Genomic DNA, 15186 nt, shown 5'->3' on the forward strand with positions numbered 1-15186 from the left:
GCGATGCAGTCAAGGAGTCTCTGTGCAGCACCGGTGGATCACTGTTCAGTCAATACTGACTGCCCAGAGTCGACACTTGACTGTATGGCAGTAAATCTGCTTTGGTGTCAGTAAAGAATGTTTACATGCAATAAGAAATACAGTCCCTAAAGCTAGTTTTGTATTCTGAAACAGCACTACCAACGATAGCCACAAGGGGACACAACATATTATACTCAGAAAATTACCACAAGCTGTATGATTAGAGCAGAATAAAATGCATTTTAGTCATAGTTAAAAGAAGCCATTAGCATCAGTCAAATATAGTCCTAGCCCAGGATCATGCCTGAAGGTACTTGGAGCAGAGCCAACATATGGAATCAGACGAGGTGCTGCTTGTGCAGAATTTCCTGACATATTGACACATGGAATGATCTAGAATCCACAACACAGCTATGTGGAGGGAATGCTTCTCACTTTAATGAGGGGGTGGTAGAGAGCCGATTCACACAGGAAGTGGCAGTTTACAGTAAGGCACTTACAGGTATCTGTGACAGTCACAGTCCTCAGGCCGAGCCTTCTTCAGGTGACCTCTGACCTCACGCAGATTCTTTATTTTTGTCTGTAATGTTTCAATCTATATAACATGAAAACACAGACACACACAGATTTAGAACATTACATTAAAAGGCTAGTTTGTGTTGTGCTAATGAAAATCTTGAGATGAGTAATCCAGTGAAGAAGGAGTAATACCTCATGGTCAATGTGCAGCTTGTGGTCCTTCCAGGCCTGCAGGGACTTGTACAGGCCCGTGTCACACTTGACTGTGTCGTTGGACAGGATGGAGCACCTGGGGAGGAGGGGACAGCACCGTTTAGCTGCTCACATACACATTATACCACCTGCACAGGTCTCTCATGGGGAGAAGGGGCCCAATGTTACAGCTGTACAAACCCCCAAACTAAAAATACAACAGTCAGCACACAAACATATTGCACAAACACACACACACACACACACACACACACACACACACACACATGCACGCATATAAAAAGACATGCAAGCACATAAAGACACACACACACACACACACATACAAACGCACACATGCACATAAACACACACACACATACAAACACACACAAGCACATAAACACATACACTCACACATGCACACACACATATACAAACACACACAAGCACATAAACACACACACACACACATATACAAACACACACAAGCAAATAAACACACACACACACACACATACACACATAAGCAAGCACACACACACACACACACTCACCTGTGGGTGACCTTGATGGATGAGGGCACTATGAGGCTGTTGCTGCTCTTGGGGCCGACAGTCACATCCATGCCACTGAACTCATCCTCCTCCTCCTCCCTGTTGTTGAGTGTCAGGTCACTGATCTGGCTTTGGTTCGTGGGGACCACAGGCTGGTACCCGTCCTCCAGGTCCACGGCATACAGGTCCCCGTCCATCTCCATGGACACGGAGCGGGATGAACGGTTTCGGGAGTAGCTCTTACTGGTCTTCAGCTCTGCCAAATTGGGGGCATCAAATCAACATACAAGTTCATACAGAAATGCAGAAGGCTTATGCAGTGGTGGTGTAGAATATGGGGTGAAGATTGTGTTACCACTCCAGAAGAAAAGTACGTAATTTTGATTATCCAGTGTAAAGTTTCTGTTGACCACTAGATGGCGGTGGACAACAGGCAAGATTCGTGCGTGCCCTCATTCACCCTGGTCTTAATTCCAAGCAAAACAAGTAAATCTTTACAAATAAGATCTGCAAAACATGGTCACGGTCAAAATGAAAGTATTTAGATTTGGGTTTTTTTTTTAAGTATCTTCTGCGGGCCAAAAAAGTCTGCAACGCACAGAAAGTGTTCCCTTTTTCTGACTGCAGCAGTTTCAGCTCGGGGGAGCTGATGGGTTTCATTTGCTACCTGTAATTTGCGAAATATCACATTGCAGGAAGACAGAAAGACAATGTGCTTGTAAGAGCAGCCCAGACATTTGATCTCAGCGCAAATCAGACATGGATTTGGAGATCAACAGTGCAAAGAAGACAGAGACCATTGAGCGCATTACTTTAACATTGTTAACAGGAGGATTAATCAGATTTATAAAAGAACAAAGATGGCAAATCCTCTGCAGCTGATCTCTGAACTGACCCCGCAGCAGACAGACAGACAGACAGACATCATAAGCAGATTCCCGTGAGCCCCCACCCTGCCTGCCCTGCATCGCATTATTGTTATAATGACTTTTGCAATATTGAAAAGATTTATGAACACAAAATTGCATAGTGGAGGCACAGAACCCCTGCCCTGCGTATTCTCTCCCTCCCTAACCTTCCCCGGTATCTGCACAGACTACCTGCGGTGCTGTAAGAGTGTGGCTCAGGGCCCAGGGCACGGCGTGCTCCACTCACTCTTCTTGGAGAGGAGCTTCTTCTTCTTGAAGGGGCTGATGCGGAAGGAGGGGAAGCCGCAGTCGCAGCCCTCCGCGTCCGAGTCACTGCGGCGGTAGAAGGGCGGCTTGACGCTGGCGGCAGACCCTGGAGGCGGACCCTGCCTGCGCGTGGCAGACGCTGGAAGCGGACCCTGCGTGCGCGTGGCAGACAGACTGGCCATGCCCTTACACTTATACAGCCTGAGCTTCCCTGTGGGGTCCTCCACACACTGCCACTTCTACAGAGAGAGGGGGAGGTAGAGAGGGAGGGGGACAGAGAGAGAGAGAGAAAAAGAGAGAGAGGGAGGGAGAGAGGGGCAGAGAGAGAGAGGGAGAGGGAGAGAGAAAGAGAGAGAGGGAGGGAGAGGGAAAGAGAGAGAGAGGGAGAGGGAGAGAGAGAAAGAGAGAGAGGGGCAGAGAGATAGAGGGAGAGAGGGAAAGAGAGAGAGAAAGAGAGACAGGGAGAGAGAGGGAGAGGGAGAGGGAGAGGGAGAGAGAGAAAGAGAGAGAGGGAGGGAGGGAGAGAGGGGCAGAGAGAGAGAGAGAAAGAGAGAGAGGGGGAGGGAAAGAGAGAGAGAGGGGAGGGAGAGAGGGGCAGAGAGATAGAGAGAGAGAGGGAAAGAGAGAGAGAAAGAGAGAGAGGGAGGGAAAGAGAGAGAGAGGGGAGGGAGAGAGGTGAGTGTGAGAGCAAGGAAGAGGGGGGTGAGAGAGGAAGAGGAGGAGAGAGCGAGTGAGAGAAAGAGAGTGAGAGGGAAAGGCTGGTTATAAGCAGACAATCACACACACACACAAATGCACATCTTTTAACAGACAAAAGAAATAAACAGCTGATCTAAGATAAAACCCTCCAACCTCCGCACCACTGCTGAATGAACTTGAAGAGAGTAGTAATTACTGTTCATCAGAAATGTAAACTGACGCACAGGTGAGAGTTTGTGTATTCCAGTATAAATAATGGCTGAATCACTTTGTTAGTGGTAGTTTTGTGTACACTATGGCAATTACCTTATCATGGGAGCGCATCTGCTGAAGCTCTCTAATTACCTTTTTAGCTTCAGATATTTGAACACCCAGAAAGACTTAAATTGCCGGTAATTAATTCTGCATGTTTTGCCCTACAGTCAAAGACAAATGTACATATCTCTACAGAGCGAGTCTCCAGTCATCTCCTGTTCTGCAGGAGGACACATCTCAGAGTGAAACTTCATTGCATGGCTTGGTGAGTAACACCACAGCAGATGTTCTGGTGCATCACCCTTAGTAACGGTGAGAGAGGGGAGTTACTGCCTCTCTGTCAAATGCTCAGAGGTCCCTGATTAAAATACAATGCATTCTTCTCCTTATTCTTTGTCTTCTTCTTCTTCTTCTTCTTCTTATTCTTATTCTTATTCTTATTCTTATTCTTATTCTTATTCTTATTCTTATTCTTATTCTTATTCTTATTCTTCTTCTTCTTCTTCTTCTTCGTAGCAGTAGCAGTAGCAGTAGCAGTAGTAGTAGTAGTAGTAGTAGTAGTAGTAAAAGTAGTATTTCATCATGGGTTATGCACTATCAATATTTAAGAAATACACAATGGAAGTGATGAGGTGATACTATGAATGAACTACAATACAACTGATCACCAAGAAATATGTACGCAGTTCCATCTGTTACTCTTAAAAAGCTCATTCAATTTACTAATATAACCTTTGTGTAGGTGGTAAGGGGTGAGCAGGGGTGTATAAAATATTTATGAGTAACGATCATATCTAGAAATAGATCTATGGAACAGACTGTCGCCTGGGCTGAACTTGTCCACCCAGCAACACTTCTGTAGACCGTCTGCTCCAGTTTGTGAAATCCTCTTCCTAATCAGCCGCAATGTGCAGTGGCACCTGCTCCTCTCACAGGCGATGGTGAACAGGGCCCGGGAGGAGGAGCACATGCAGCTGTGTGTCCTTCTCATCGCAAACCGCTGAAGCTAAGCACTTGTTGCATAACCTGTGATAAAACTTTAGGTTTTCCAAATTCATTTAAGTGCAGTGGTGGATAATGAGGATGGACTGTGATCAAAGGAAGGGAGAGAGAGAGAGAGAGAGAGAGAGGGATGAGTGTGCATCTGTTCTGAGGGCCCGAGGTGGTTTCCATGGTCAAGGATTTAAAAGGTCACATTGACAGAGATACGAAGCAGACCTGTATCTTTCCCTCTCTCATTAATGCCAGATATTCTTCTTCTTCTGTCTTTGGAGACAGCTGATTCTATCAGCCATTAGAATGCGTTATGAGACAACCCTCCCTGTTGCTAATCACCCCAAACATCACTCTCTTACTGAATCTCACTCTGCTGGACAGGTACTGATAAGACACTTCAATAATGCATTTCTTGACTGACATAATACTCTGTTGAAATCTCTGTGATTGACTCTGTGTAAATCAATGGCCGTTTACTATGCAGTGATGAATGTTGAGAATATGTCTGTGACGTGGAACTTCAGCTTATCCTGTAGCACATACTGTAATACAAATTTAGAATATGATTGTACGTATACTGTCATATACATGTGCACATGTGTGTGTGTGTATCTGCACACATACTGTATATTTAAAATATTAAGGCAGAAATGAATGTGTGACAGTATTTCATGTATACAAAGACAGTTTATTTGCATGCATGAAGGAGGAGAAATAAACTGGAGGTACATATGGTATAGACTTTGTGTTGGTGCAGAATGGTATGTGCTGTACCTGTCCCAGCTGTTCACAGGGTGTCTGATACTCAGCCCGCTGGCACAGGTCCTTCACCCTCTGGTACTTGGGCAGGAAGTTCTCCTCCTGGGCCACATCCTTCCCATCATCCCGCTTGTGCAGCAACTTCCTGTAAGAAGCAGGAAGCGCCATATAGCTCAAGTGTATAACGTAGACATATTAATGTCTTTTCCCCCTTGAAAAAAACCTCCCCCTGAGCAGAAAGAAGTTGTGCTTATTGTGATGCAGACCATCTAATTGAAAAACTAGTGCTGTATAGGAACCATCCCTTGTTGCACACGACTGTATTGGGAGATAAAAGCTTGGTAATATAGTAAATGGGCCGTATTATTCTCTGTGATTCGAAGCCTGAAAAACAAATTCCAAATGCATGATTAATTTTAACTACTTACCCCCTCTCTACGAGGAATGAGTCTCTCCACACTTTTCCCTTCTTGTTAGACTGGAATCTGAAATTAAAGGGAAGAAATGAGATATCATCCATATTATACAAAGCTGTGCTATAGGCAAAGTTATGCTTTATCCACTGAAACAATGAGGGTCTGATTTACTTTAGCATTTGCAAAAACCTTTTAACACATGCAAGACCAATAACACGACCAAATATTGGTCATGGTATTTCTTCTGAACCAATCATTGGTTGTTGTGTTATTAGTTTTGCATATGTAAAAAGGTCAGAAGGTGCACATGCTGAAGGTTTTAGTAAATCCCTAATAAAAGGCCCCAGGATTCTTTCCATAATCATTGTACTGTAAGGAAAGGAAATGGTGTACACAGCAGCCATGATTGATTTCATGATTGATCTTTGACTTCAGTCTGACATGCACAGTTTAAAAAAGCCAAAAGTAATCAGAGCAAGATGCCTGCGTGCTTGTGCACCAAAAAGATTGGCCAATTGTCCACAAGTCGGAATCAGACTCCGGTAAACGCACCCGCTGCAGAATACATTATATTGCACTGGTGAAAAAAACAAGATGAAAAAAAGCCTTCCCTTTGCCTCCTGACCTTTCCGGACTCTTCTAACACATATGAAGTATCGATCGAGCAGGGCTCAGTGTCTTAGATCTCGGTCAGGAACCAATGGGGGCCAGAAAGCCTCCCATCAGAGTGAGAGAGGAGTGAAACCGTCAGAAAGCCATGCCCTGCTCTACCCAGACCTGATGTCTCCCTTCCACACCAGCCAATTTCACAGCCAGGCAAGACAATTTATTTCTTATTACATTCAACAGTGCTAAGAGACTGGGTCTCCATATTGGAAGCGATGCCCACCCCCCCTCCACACGCTTTCTCCCCTCCCCATCTGCACACTCACATCCCCAAAACAATCCTCCCAAGTATTACCGAATGTGCCGATGCGGGGAGACGGAGGGGGATTATTTAATGTCTGCTCTTAATGAAAGCAATATCCAGGCAAGCAGAACAGTATTGCTGGGGAAGTAATTTCGGTAGGTGCCATGGCAACACAAATCCAAGCCAATCTGTTCTTTTATTCAGCGCCACAGTTCACAAACTATGAGTAACACAAAGTCAAACCTTAAACCTAGCCATATTCACACAGATTGGCATTTCATCCCACACAGGTGGCAGTCCAGGAAACAGCCAGGTCATTCCTCACCTGTTGACCGGCTTCTCTGTGTCCAGCAGCTTCAGGATGGACTTGCCGTCCATGTCGGGGGGGATGTCCATGCCGGCGATGTCGAGGATGGTGGGCGCCAGGTCGATATTCAGCACGATGTGCGGGTTGCTATTGGAAACGCAGAAGTGTAGAGAGAACGGAGGAAAAAATAAATCAAGGGCACTCCAGATCTGACCGATCTAATCCGAAATGTCAACTCATTTTAGCAGGAGGAAACCTTGGATGGGCAGTGCTGGGCAACAATGAGGCACAGGAAGGAAACTTGACGGGGTGCCAGTGGGAGGGTTATCTACAGAGGGCATAGATGCCTTGAGGAACAGAGCCATGGGCTCCACCATGGGGGAGATTACGCAGACTGACAGGGACCTCTGGCCATGCTGAGGTGGAGGAGCGACAGTCTAGCAACCGCCTACAGGAAACACTAACTCCTGGAATAACAGCTGCAGGCAGAGATTCATTTGCTTGGTCGAAACCTTAATTTTATTTGTGTAAAACTATGATGTCAGTTATGGTACCTCAGTTGACTTTCACACAGGGCTTGTTTTAAAATGAACTACAGCCGGCAGTTTCTATGCTGATAGAGCAGCACATTCAAGTTCATTTATTTTCATTGTTTGTCATTCCTTGCACAGTAGCTTCCCTGGTGAATGGCTCTGGGAAAACTAACAGTAGAAGGAAAGCTGATGCTGGGCTGCCTCCGATGAGTCAGAGATTATCATGCCGGAGGGCTGATCTACAGCGCTAGTTTTACACATCCCAGCAACAGAGCCACTCCACCCAATGATCTGATGAGTTTCCTAGGATTACTCAGGCCTGTTTCCAAGAGGGGTGGGGTATTGCAAGGTGTGGGGTCATTTATATAGATGGATAATCCCATTCGAACCCTAAACGCACAAATTCCACCCCCCCTTCATTCATCCTGCCAGCTTGGAAAATACCCTCCTGTCTATGGGGGACCTTATCACACTCAACGGAAAATCACCCAATAGCCATGCGAACCACTTGTGTTCACATAATCTTCTTAGCAGCAAATGCGTATTTAACAGAAACACCCGCATAAACAAAGGTTAATGATATTACAATGCAGAGAACAACAAGGGGCCACAGGGGGTCTGTGGCTACGAGGCTAACACAGTTCTCAAGGACGACCAGCCCGCTTAATGAGGCCCTGCTCAACATAGGCAGTGAGGTCAGATAACTGAATTAAAGCGGTTAGGATTACCAATCTGATCCCAGGTCTCCAGAGAAGTCAGAGTCTCTGCGCTCAACTGCGCCGTTAAATGAAATGCAAAAAAATCATTAAAAAAGGGGCAGAAAATAACACTAACAATATAAGAGGCAGCAACTAAAAAGTCCGTAGCAGCATAGCAGATGTGGATGTCCTTTAGTTTGCCTATAAATAGACCACAGCTTCCCTCTCTTCGGTGTGGTAATCCTGCGAGTGAACCCATGGGACAGGCCTGCGAATGTTGGGAGGATTTGAGATAATGCTGCAGTTGTGTGTGTGCAGACCCTGACATTCAGCGGACAAGAATGTAGTTTAAAGGAAAAGAGGGAGGCAGAAGAGTGCAGAATCACCGGGCTCTCGTTTTACTGCGGCAGTAAATTCAGTCCAAACAGATCCGGGAATGGGAATATTAGACCAAGTTTAAAATGAACAAGTGGAAGGAGAAACATCTGCCGAGCTATTAGAAGCAGGGGTACGATAAATTACACCAATGTGTGGGATTTAGTAAAAAAGTATAAATCCTTCTCAGGTATGCAGAGAATCAAACACTTACATGGTTCCTGCTTCTACGTTGGGGCCTCGAATGTAGAACGGCACGCGGATGTCGAACTCGTAGGGCATGGACTTGCCCTTGACCAGGCCGAACTGGCCGATGTGGTAGCCGTGATCTGCGGTGTAGATGATGTAGGTGTTCTCCAGCTCCCCAGTCTCCACCAGCATGTTGTAGACCTAAGACAATGACAGATGTGTTATAGACCTGCAAGACAATAGAGAAGGTGTACATGTGGAACAAATAGGTCAATATTGAGGTAAGAGAGAGGCGTTCAAAACTTACAAGTTTGCAAGCTATAAATATATACAAAGTATGTTGGCAATGGTACACATTTTATAGAATTGTGACTGTGGAAGGCAATGAATGTTTCTTAAATTATACAAGGTTTGAGGGTACAAATTATTGAGGGTACAATCATCTCGTTACAGATAATATATGTGGTTGGGAAAAAACTGTAAAACAGAGGTAAAATTAATCATGAGGGTTTCCTTTAATAGTAGTCTGGCTTTATGAGCACTTGAACTGCTGTGAACCTCATTCCAGGCAATGGTTTTTATGGTCATACCACTGTAAAATTGAAGTTACTTAAGCCCATGGGTTCACAATGAAGGAGCCGTAAGACTGTCTAAATGTGGCTGACAAGAACCATGTATGTGGTTCTGCGGGAACAGAATCATTTGCTCCAGTAAGCAAAGAGCAAGTCACGGTCCATAATTTTTCAGTGGGGTGCTTCCAACAACCTTAGCTACTGTGAAGCCGTGATAAATCTGTGTACTCTTCCTGTGTTTACTGCATACATTTAATCTCGGTGAGGCTTGTTTTCCCCACCGGAAGTTAATTGAATAGGATTTACGGGCCCCGGGGTAGAGCCGTGCACTGTGCCATAAAGACCAGGGAGCATCATTCAGCCCAAACAGCAGGAGACACTGGAGAGATCCAAGCACCCCGCTTTCACACAAACCGTCTGCAGCGGCACTGATTTACAGACGATACGAGCGGGGAAATGAATCAGCTCACCTTGCTTACCCCAGACCCCGCTTGCCCACAGAGGCTCAGAGCCGAGTGTATACAGTATCAGGATGAGGATGTATCTCAGCTCTGTGCTTAACTCACCTTCTCCACACAGTCGTCCACAGAGAGCAGGGTCTGCAGCCTCTTCCTCTGCAGCATGTTGGTGAACTCCATGTGGATGGGCTTCATGGGGCCGGTGTAGCGCATGATCCAGTGCTTGTCCGGGTTGGGAGCGTAGTTGTAGCTGGGGGTTCTGTGTAGACACACGTGTAGGTGGGCGAATGAATCACAGAACCACTCTGACGGTAGTTACAAAAGAGGGTCAAACTCTCGCTGCGTATTTCTTTCTTTGCTCCTTAACCTTGGCCCTGGTTTTAATGATGCCTCAGGTGTCCACAGAATATGGCATGCTCCAGGAGCAGACTTCATCCGGAAACAGTGATAATGTCATGGTGGACAGGGAGGCAATTACTGGTACTGCAGAGAAGGCTTATTCCTCCATGCATGAGGCCAGAGCATCATCCAGCCCTCCCTGGTAATTATCACACTGAGCATGACGTCTTTGAATTGGATAATTTTGCATATCCTTGATATTCAAAAGGATATAATATCTTGCAGGCAGAGAGCCTGTGCACAGAATACTAGAGGGGCAGAGTCTTGGAGATGAGAAATGGCATCTCTGATGAGGAAAGGGGTCTACGGCACATACGGTAGTCACTGATGTAAAGTGCCTTACTGAATCACACCCGCAGTGAATTAAAGCAATTCTTAGATGCAAAGTGAGTCGAATGGCTTGGCTGTTTTGAAAGACTGATGCCTGTGAGAGAGAAGTGAGATGGAGGAGGTGAATATGAATCTAACATGACTGAGGTGACTGTATGATGTGCGAGCCTTATCGACCCAGCGGGACACGGATCACTGAGGGAACGCCGCGATGAGCTCATCCTCATTCTGATCAGGAGAGTGTGTCCGTGAGGCTCGGTGTGTGTGTGGGGGGGAAGCTTGTGAGCACACAGCCTGTGTGAGAGCAATGACAATCTAAACCCCCCCTCTCCCCTTCCCCCTCATCAACTCCAGGGAACAGCCATGCTTGAGTGCAACATACTATCTCAAAAACAAGCACCCCTAAAGACAAGTTAAAGTTATTTCTAATTGTGGTCTAGGTAACTGAAAAGGTGAGAGCGTTGTGAACGTATGACAGATGGACAGATTTTTTTGGTTTGCAGTGGGGATATTGCATGTTAAGGTGATGAATGACGACTGGTGCTGACTGTTATTAGTTTGCAGTATATTTATTCAGTGCCGCACTCGTCCCCGGTGTTGCAGGGCCACTGGTGGCGGTTAAAGAGGCGGCATCAGAGCCAGCAGAATTGCCTCTGTCTCTGTCTCACTCCCAGTTTTATTGCTGGAAGCACTTTTTTATTAAAGCTCATCCCCAAGTCTGGAGTGAGTCACACAGGAAATGTCGATGTAAGAGCAGTGATGGAGCTCACAGACATGGTGGGCTATTTTAATCACATATTCTACAGATTGAGAAGACCATGACACATACATGCACAGACACAGACGCGCACACACGCGCACGCACACACAAATACACATGCACACACACATGCACACGCATGCACATGTACACGCACGCACACACACACACACACACACACATGCACACGCATGCACACACACATGCACAGACACACTCACACACACACACAAATCTTGGCTAATTAAATACCACCTGCAATAGCAGTTGTCGGGTAAACTGAAAGATACCATAAGATATCAGAAGGAAACTACTTAAATGTTCACGCCAAATTGCATTATTTAAATAAAACTGTTGTGCTAGATTAGTCTCATATGTTTTCAAGAAGTACAATGATACTGGATGTGCTAACTAGCTGCCATTTAATTCATCTAATTTTAACATTATGCAGAAACTACAGACATTAAAGAGAGATGATCTCTCTCATAAGATTTCTTGGAAGATTTCTTGCTACCGACCTGTACAATGAGCAATATTTTTAAGTCACCCTTTTCTTCAGAATGGCAAAATGGCCATGTGGCAAATACAGAAATACTTAGTTTTTATTTATAGGCATTTATAGACACTTCTGTGTTGGCTTTTAAGTGGGAAATAAATTGATGATCTTAGCCAGCTAAGTGGGGCCATGGGGCTACAAAACACTGGCTCATTAACTGTGTTTCTCAGTTGACAGCTTCAGAATAAAATTAGCATTAATCATAAGTCATTGCAAAGTAAAAATAATTGGTATAGATCTTGCAGTTTAATTTAAAGTTATTAAAATGTTTTGATTCAGAAGTCAAATATGACAAGATGAAAGGACAAAAGAGAAGTGAACAATGTTTCAATATAATGCCAGTATGCTTAATCTGGACAAATCCAAAAATGTGAAAATAGAAGTTTGATATTCAATGTATTATACTGATATTCATACATAAACTCCATACTAAGTAATTTAATATGTATTATTTTATCTGTTATAAAACAGCATATAGTATTTTTTATGAATTCACCAGTTCGTTCAATATTATGATTGAGCCGTTATCAGTGGAAATCAATTTGTTGAGAAGTAAATAGGTAATTAGGGGTTTTGGCTTATTTAAGATCTTAATAGCAATTTTGCCTCATATAAAATAGCTTGAGGGCTACTAGATGGTGCAATGTGCACTGTCCCAGTGCATGGGTGGACTGAGCCTGAGCCTGGTTGATGGGGAACCCGTGATTTTCCTGCTGGCTGTGCCAATTCTGACTGTGGCTGGTTGATGGGGAACCCGTGACTTTCCTGCTGGCTGTGCCAGTTCAGACTGTGGCTGGTTCATGGGGAACCCGTGACTTTCCTGCTGGCTGTGCAAATTCTGACTGTGGCTGGTTGATGGGGAACCCGTGACTTTCCTGCTGGCTGTGCCAGTTCTGACTGTGGCTGGTTGATGGGGAACCCGTGATTTTCTTGCTGGCTGTGCCAGTTCTGACTGTGGCTGGCTGATGGGGAACCCGTGCTTTGCCTGTTGGGATTTGCAGGAAGTGTCTTTCGCTGACTCATGTATCCGTGTAAGATAAGAAGTGGCAGCTGACATCACATGCTTCGGAGGAGAGCACGTCTGCCCTCTCTTGAATTGACAGTGGAGGTTGCAGTGATGACTGCCATTACATGAGTTTAATTAGGCATTCAAAATTTGGAAAATAAGTGGAAAAGCAAAAAAATGTTGCTTATAATAACATAACATAAAGCAAAGTGACACCATCGCACCTGAATGGATTCCCATTACCTTCAGGAAAGCATAACTCCTCTACACAAACACACACACACTCTCTCTCCTTCTCAGTCTCTCTCTGATACATAAATATATACATACATATATACATACGCACACACACACACAACCCACTTCTGCCTGACTGCCAGAAGGACAGACAGACAGAAGGTTCACTCATGCGCTACCCAAAGCCACCACGAGAGGGCCTCGTGGATAAACCGCTTTACCACATCCAGAACTGTGATTAAGGATCAATTTATTTATCTCAGGTTTTCACTGATTAGAGACAGATTTAACAAGCTCCAAGCACTGCCCGTGGTAGGTTTTAAAACTTAGAGTGATTTCTTGGCAGATTCTTAGAGTCCAGCAGGTTAAACCCCCCTCCCCTCCACTGCCTGCTATGTTGCACAATGCATAATCCTCTCAATCCAAACAGGTTCTCCTTCAAGACACCAGCTGCTCCAGACCCAGTAAGCCATCTTTACTTAAAAGGAAAATTTTGATTGTTTGGTTCAGGGGCAAACACTGTTCAGAAGAAATCGTTTTTTATTTTTTGGTGAAGAAAGAAGTGGAACAGAAATTTCACAGGGAGAGGAGAAATTGTAGTTTTTTGTGACAGTATTGATAGGAGCACAAAAGGTTTTCATGCAGGATCTGAGATGTTGGGTACTAAGGGGTTATAAGGTGTTCATGGTGGATTTGAGAAGGTGAGGGTAGGGGTTATAAGGTGTTCATGATGGATTTGAGAAGGTGAGGGTAGGGGTTATAAGGTGTTCATGGTGGATTTGAGAAGGTGAGGGTAGGGGTTATAAGGTGTTCATGGTGGATTTGAGAAGGTGAGGGTAGGGATTATAAGGTGTTCATGGTGGATTTCAGAAGGTGAGGGTAGGGATTATAAGGTGTTCATGGTGGATTTCAGAAGGTGAGGGTATGGTTTATAAGGTGTTCATGGTGGATTTGAGAAGGTGAGGGTAGGGGTTATAAGGTTTTCATGGTGGATCTGAGAAGGGCGGGATAGGGGGTTATTAGGTTTTCATGGAAGACTTCAGAAAGTGGTGTTGTTCAGTGATGGGAATCAGGGTTCAATATGATTTGGGAACACAGTGTTTACTAGAAAGAGGATGCTCATGATTTTTATTATTATTGTGCAGAGGCAGACAGTAGAGGACACGAGAGCTGCCTTTCTGTGACAGGGGAGGTATTTGGCCATGGACACTACACTACAAAGTGTAATATACAGAGTGGTGGAAAAGACAGGGGAGAAGCAGGGATGAAACACAAAAGTGCAGACAGAATTTTGAAGGTGTATAAAGGCATAAAAAGTAGAAATAAATGTGAGCAATCTAAAGAGAGGAATGGGAAATGGCTGTGTGGCAGAACTGAGGCAATTAAAAACAAACACAAAAGAAGCCGGAGAAGACAGTACCAGCTCCACAGCATCTTTGTGATGCTAATGGCCTGCTCCTATAATTGGAGGGAAAAGGAGGAAGACACAGCTAGGCTCTGTAGGCTTTTATGACTCTTTCTCAAGTGGCAACTTTGAAAAGTCCCATTAGTCATGAAGGCTGTGTTACCCAGGCAAACAAAACATCATTCTTCCTTGGGTTGGAATTAAAAGCACTACCCAGATCACTTCAAAACGTCCTTTAAAATATCCTAAAATCAATTCTGGCTGAGGACTGAGTTTATTATGAAATGGTAAATTGAAACTCGTCTGTCAAACAGAAGGTAAAATGACTGCCTTGCAAAGTAATACATTCGTCTGCATAGTAAGTTTCCAGTGTGTAATGCATTTGTAATGCCTGTGAATTTCTATATGAGACCCCTGTGGTCTCCGTCTCCCAGAGTAGGGCGTTCAGTCCTCTGATGCTACAGTTATGAAATATGACACATGCATCACTAGTTTAATTTGTTATTGTCCCTGGGAGAGGACTGGGAGGGAACTGAGAGAGGGTGCGGGGTGCTAGCGCGGGACTGGACGAGGGTCAGGGAGAGCTGCTCAGCTGCTGCTGCTGGGTAATGATGTAACAGGCCAGCGACGACCACATACCACAACACATCCTGACAGCTTTTCACATCAAATTACATACCACACCGGCTATAGGACTTGACGTGCGGAATTTCGCTGCTCTGTTCATGGTTAAATCTTCTATATAGTGTGGAGGCAGCGGGATCGGGAGGTTTGACAGCACGACATCTAAAAACAAAGCTTTGTCCTTGACATCAACCCCCCCAGGGCCATTTATAAAATGTGAGGCTGTTGTAAGACTATA

At 44.8% G+C, this 15186-nt stretch overlaps 1 protein-coding gene across 5 annotated transcripts in view; it reads right to left on the reverse strand.

Moving 5' to 3' along the window:
- LOC133138506 (extracellular sulfatase Sulf-2-like) overlaps positions 1-15186 on the reverse strand; it is a 114730-nt gene that overhangs the window by 4704 nt on the left and 94840 nt on the right. For all 5 annotated transcript variants that reach the window (XM_061257321.1, XM_061257324.1, XM_061257320.1 and 2 more), the window contains 9 exons: positions 9740-9890; positions 8627-8802; positions 6825-6953; positions 5602-5658; positions 5189-5318; positions 2445-2703; positions 1290-1545; positions 733-829; positions 522-616 (listed from right to left, as the gene is read on the reverse strand). In XM_061257321.1, the coding sequence (XP_061113305.1) occupies positions 522-616; positions 733-829; positions 1290-1545; positions 2445-2703; positions 5189-5318; positions 5602-5658; positions 6825-6953; positions 8627-8802; positions 9740-9890 (1350 nt within the window). The remainder of the gene's footprint in view (positions 1-521; positions 617-732; positions 830-1289; positions 1546-2444; positions 2704-5188; positions 5319-5601; positions 5659-6824; positions 6954-8626; positions 8803-9739; positions 9891-15186) is intronic.

Source organism: Conger conger, chromosome 10 (genome assembly GCF_963514075.1).
Source record: "Conger conger chromosome 10, fConCon1.1, whole genome shotgun sequence".
Lineage (NCBI taxonomy): Eukaryota > Metazoa > Chordata > Actinopteri > Anguilliformes > Congridae > Conger > Conger conger.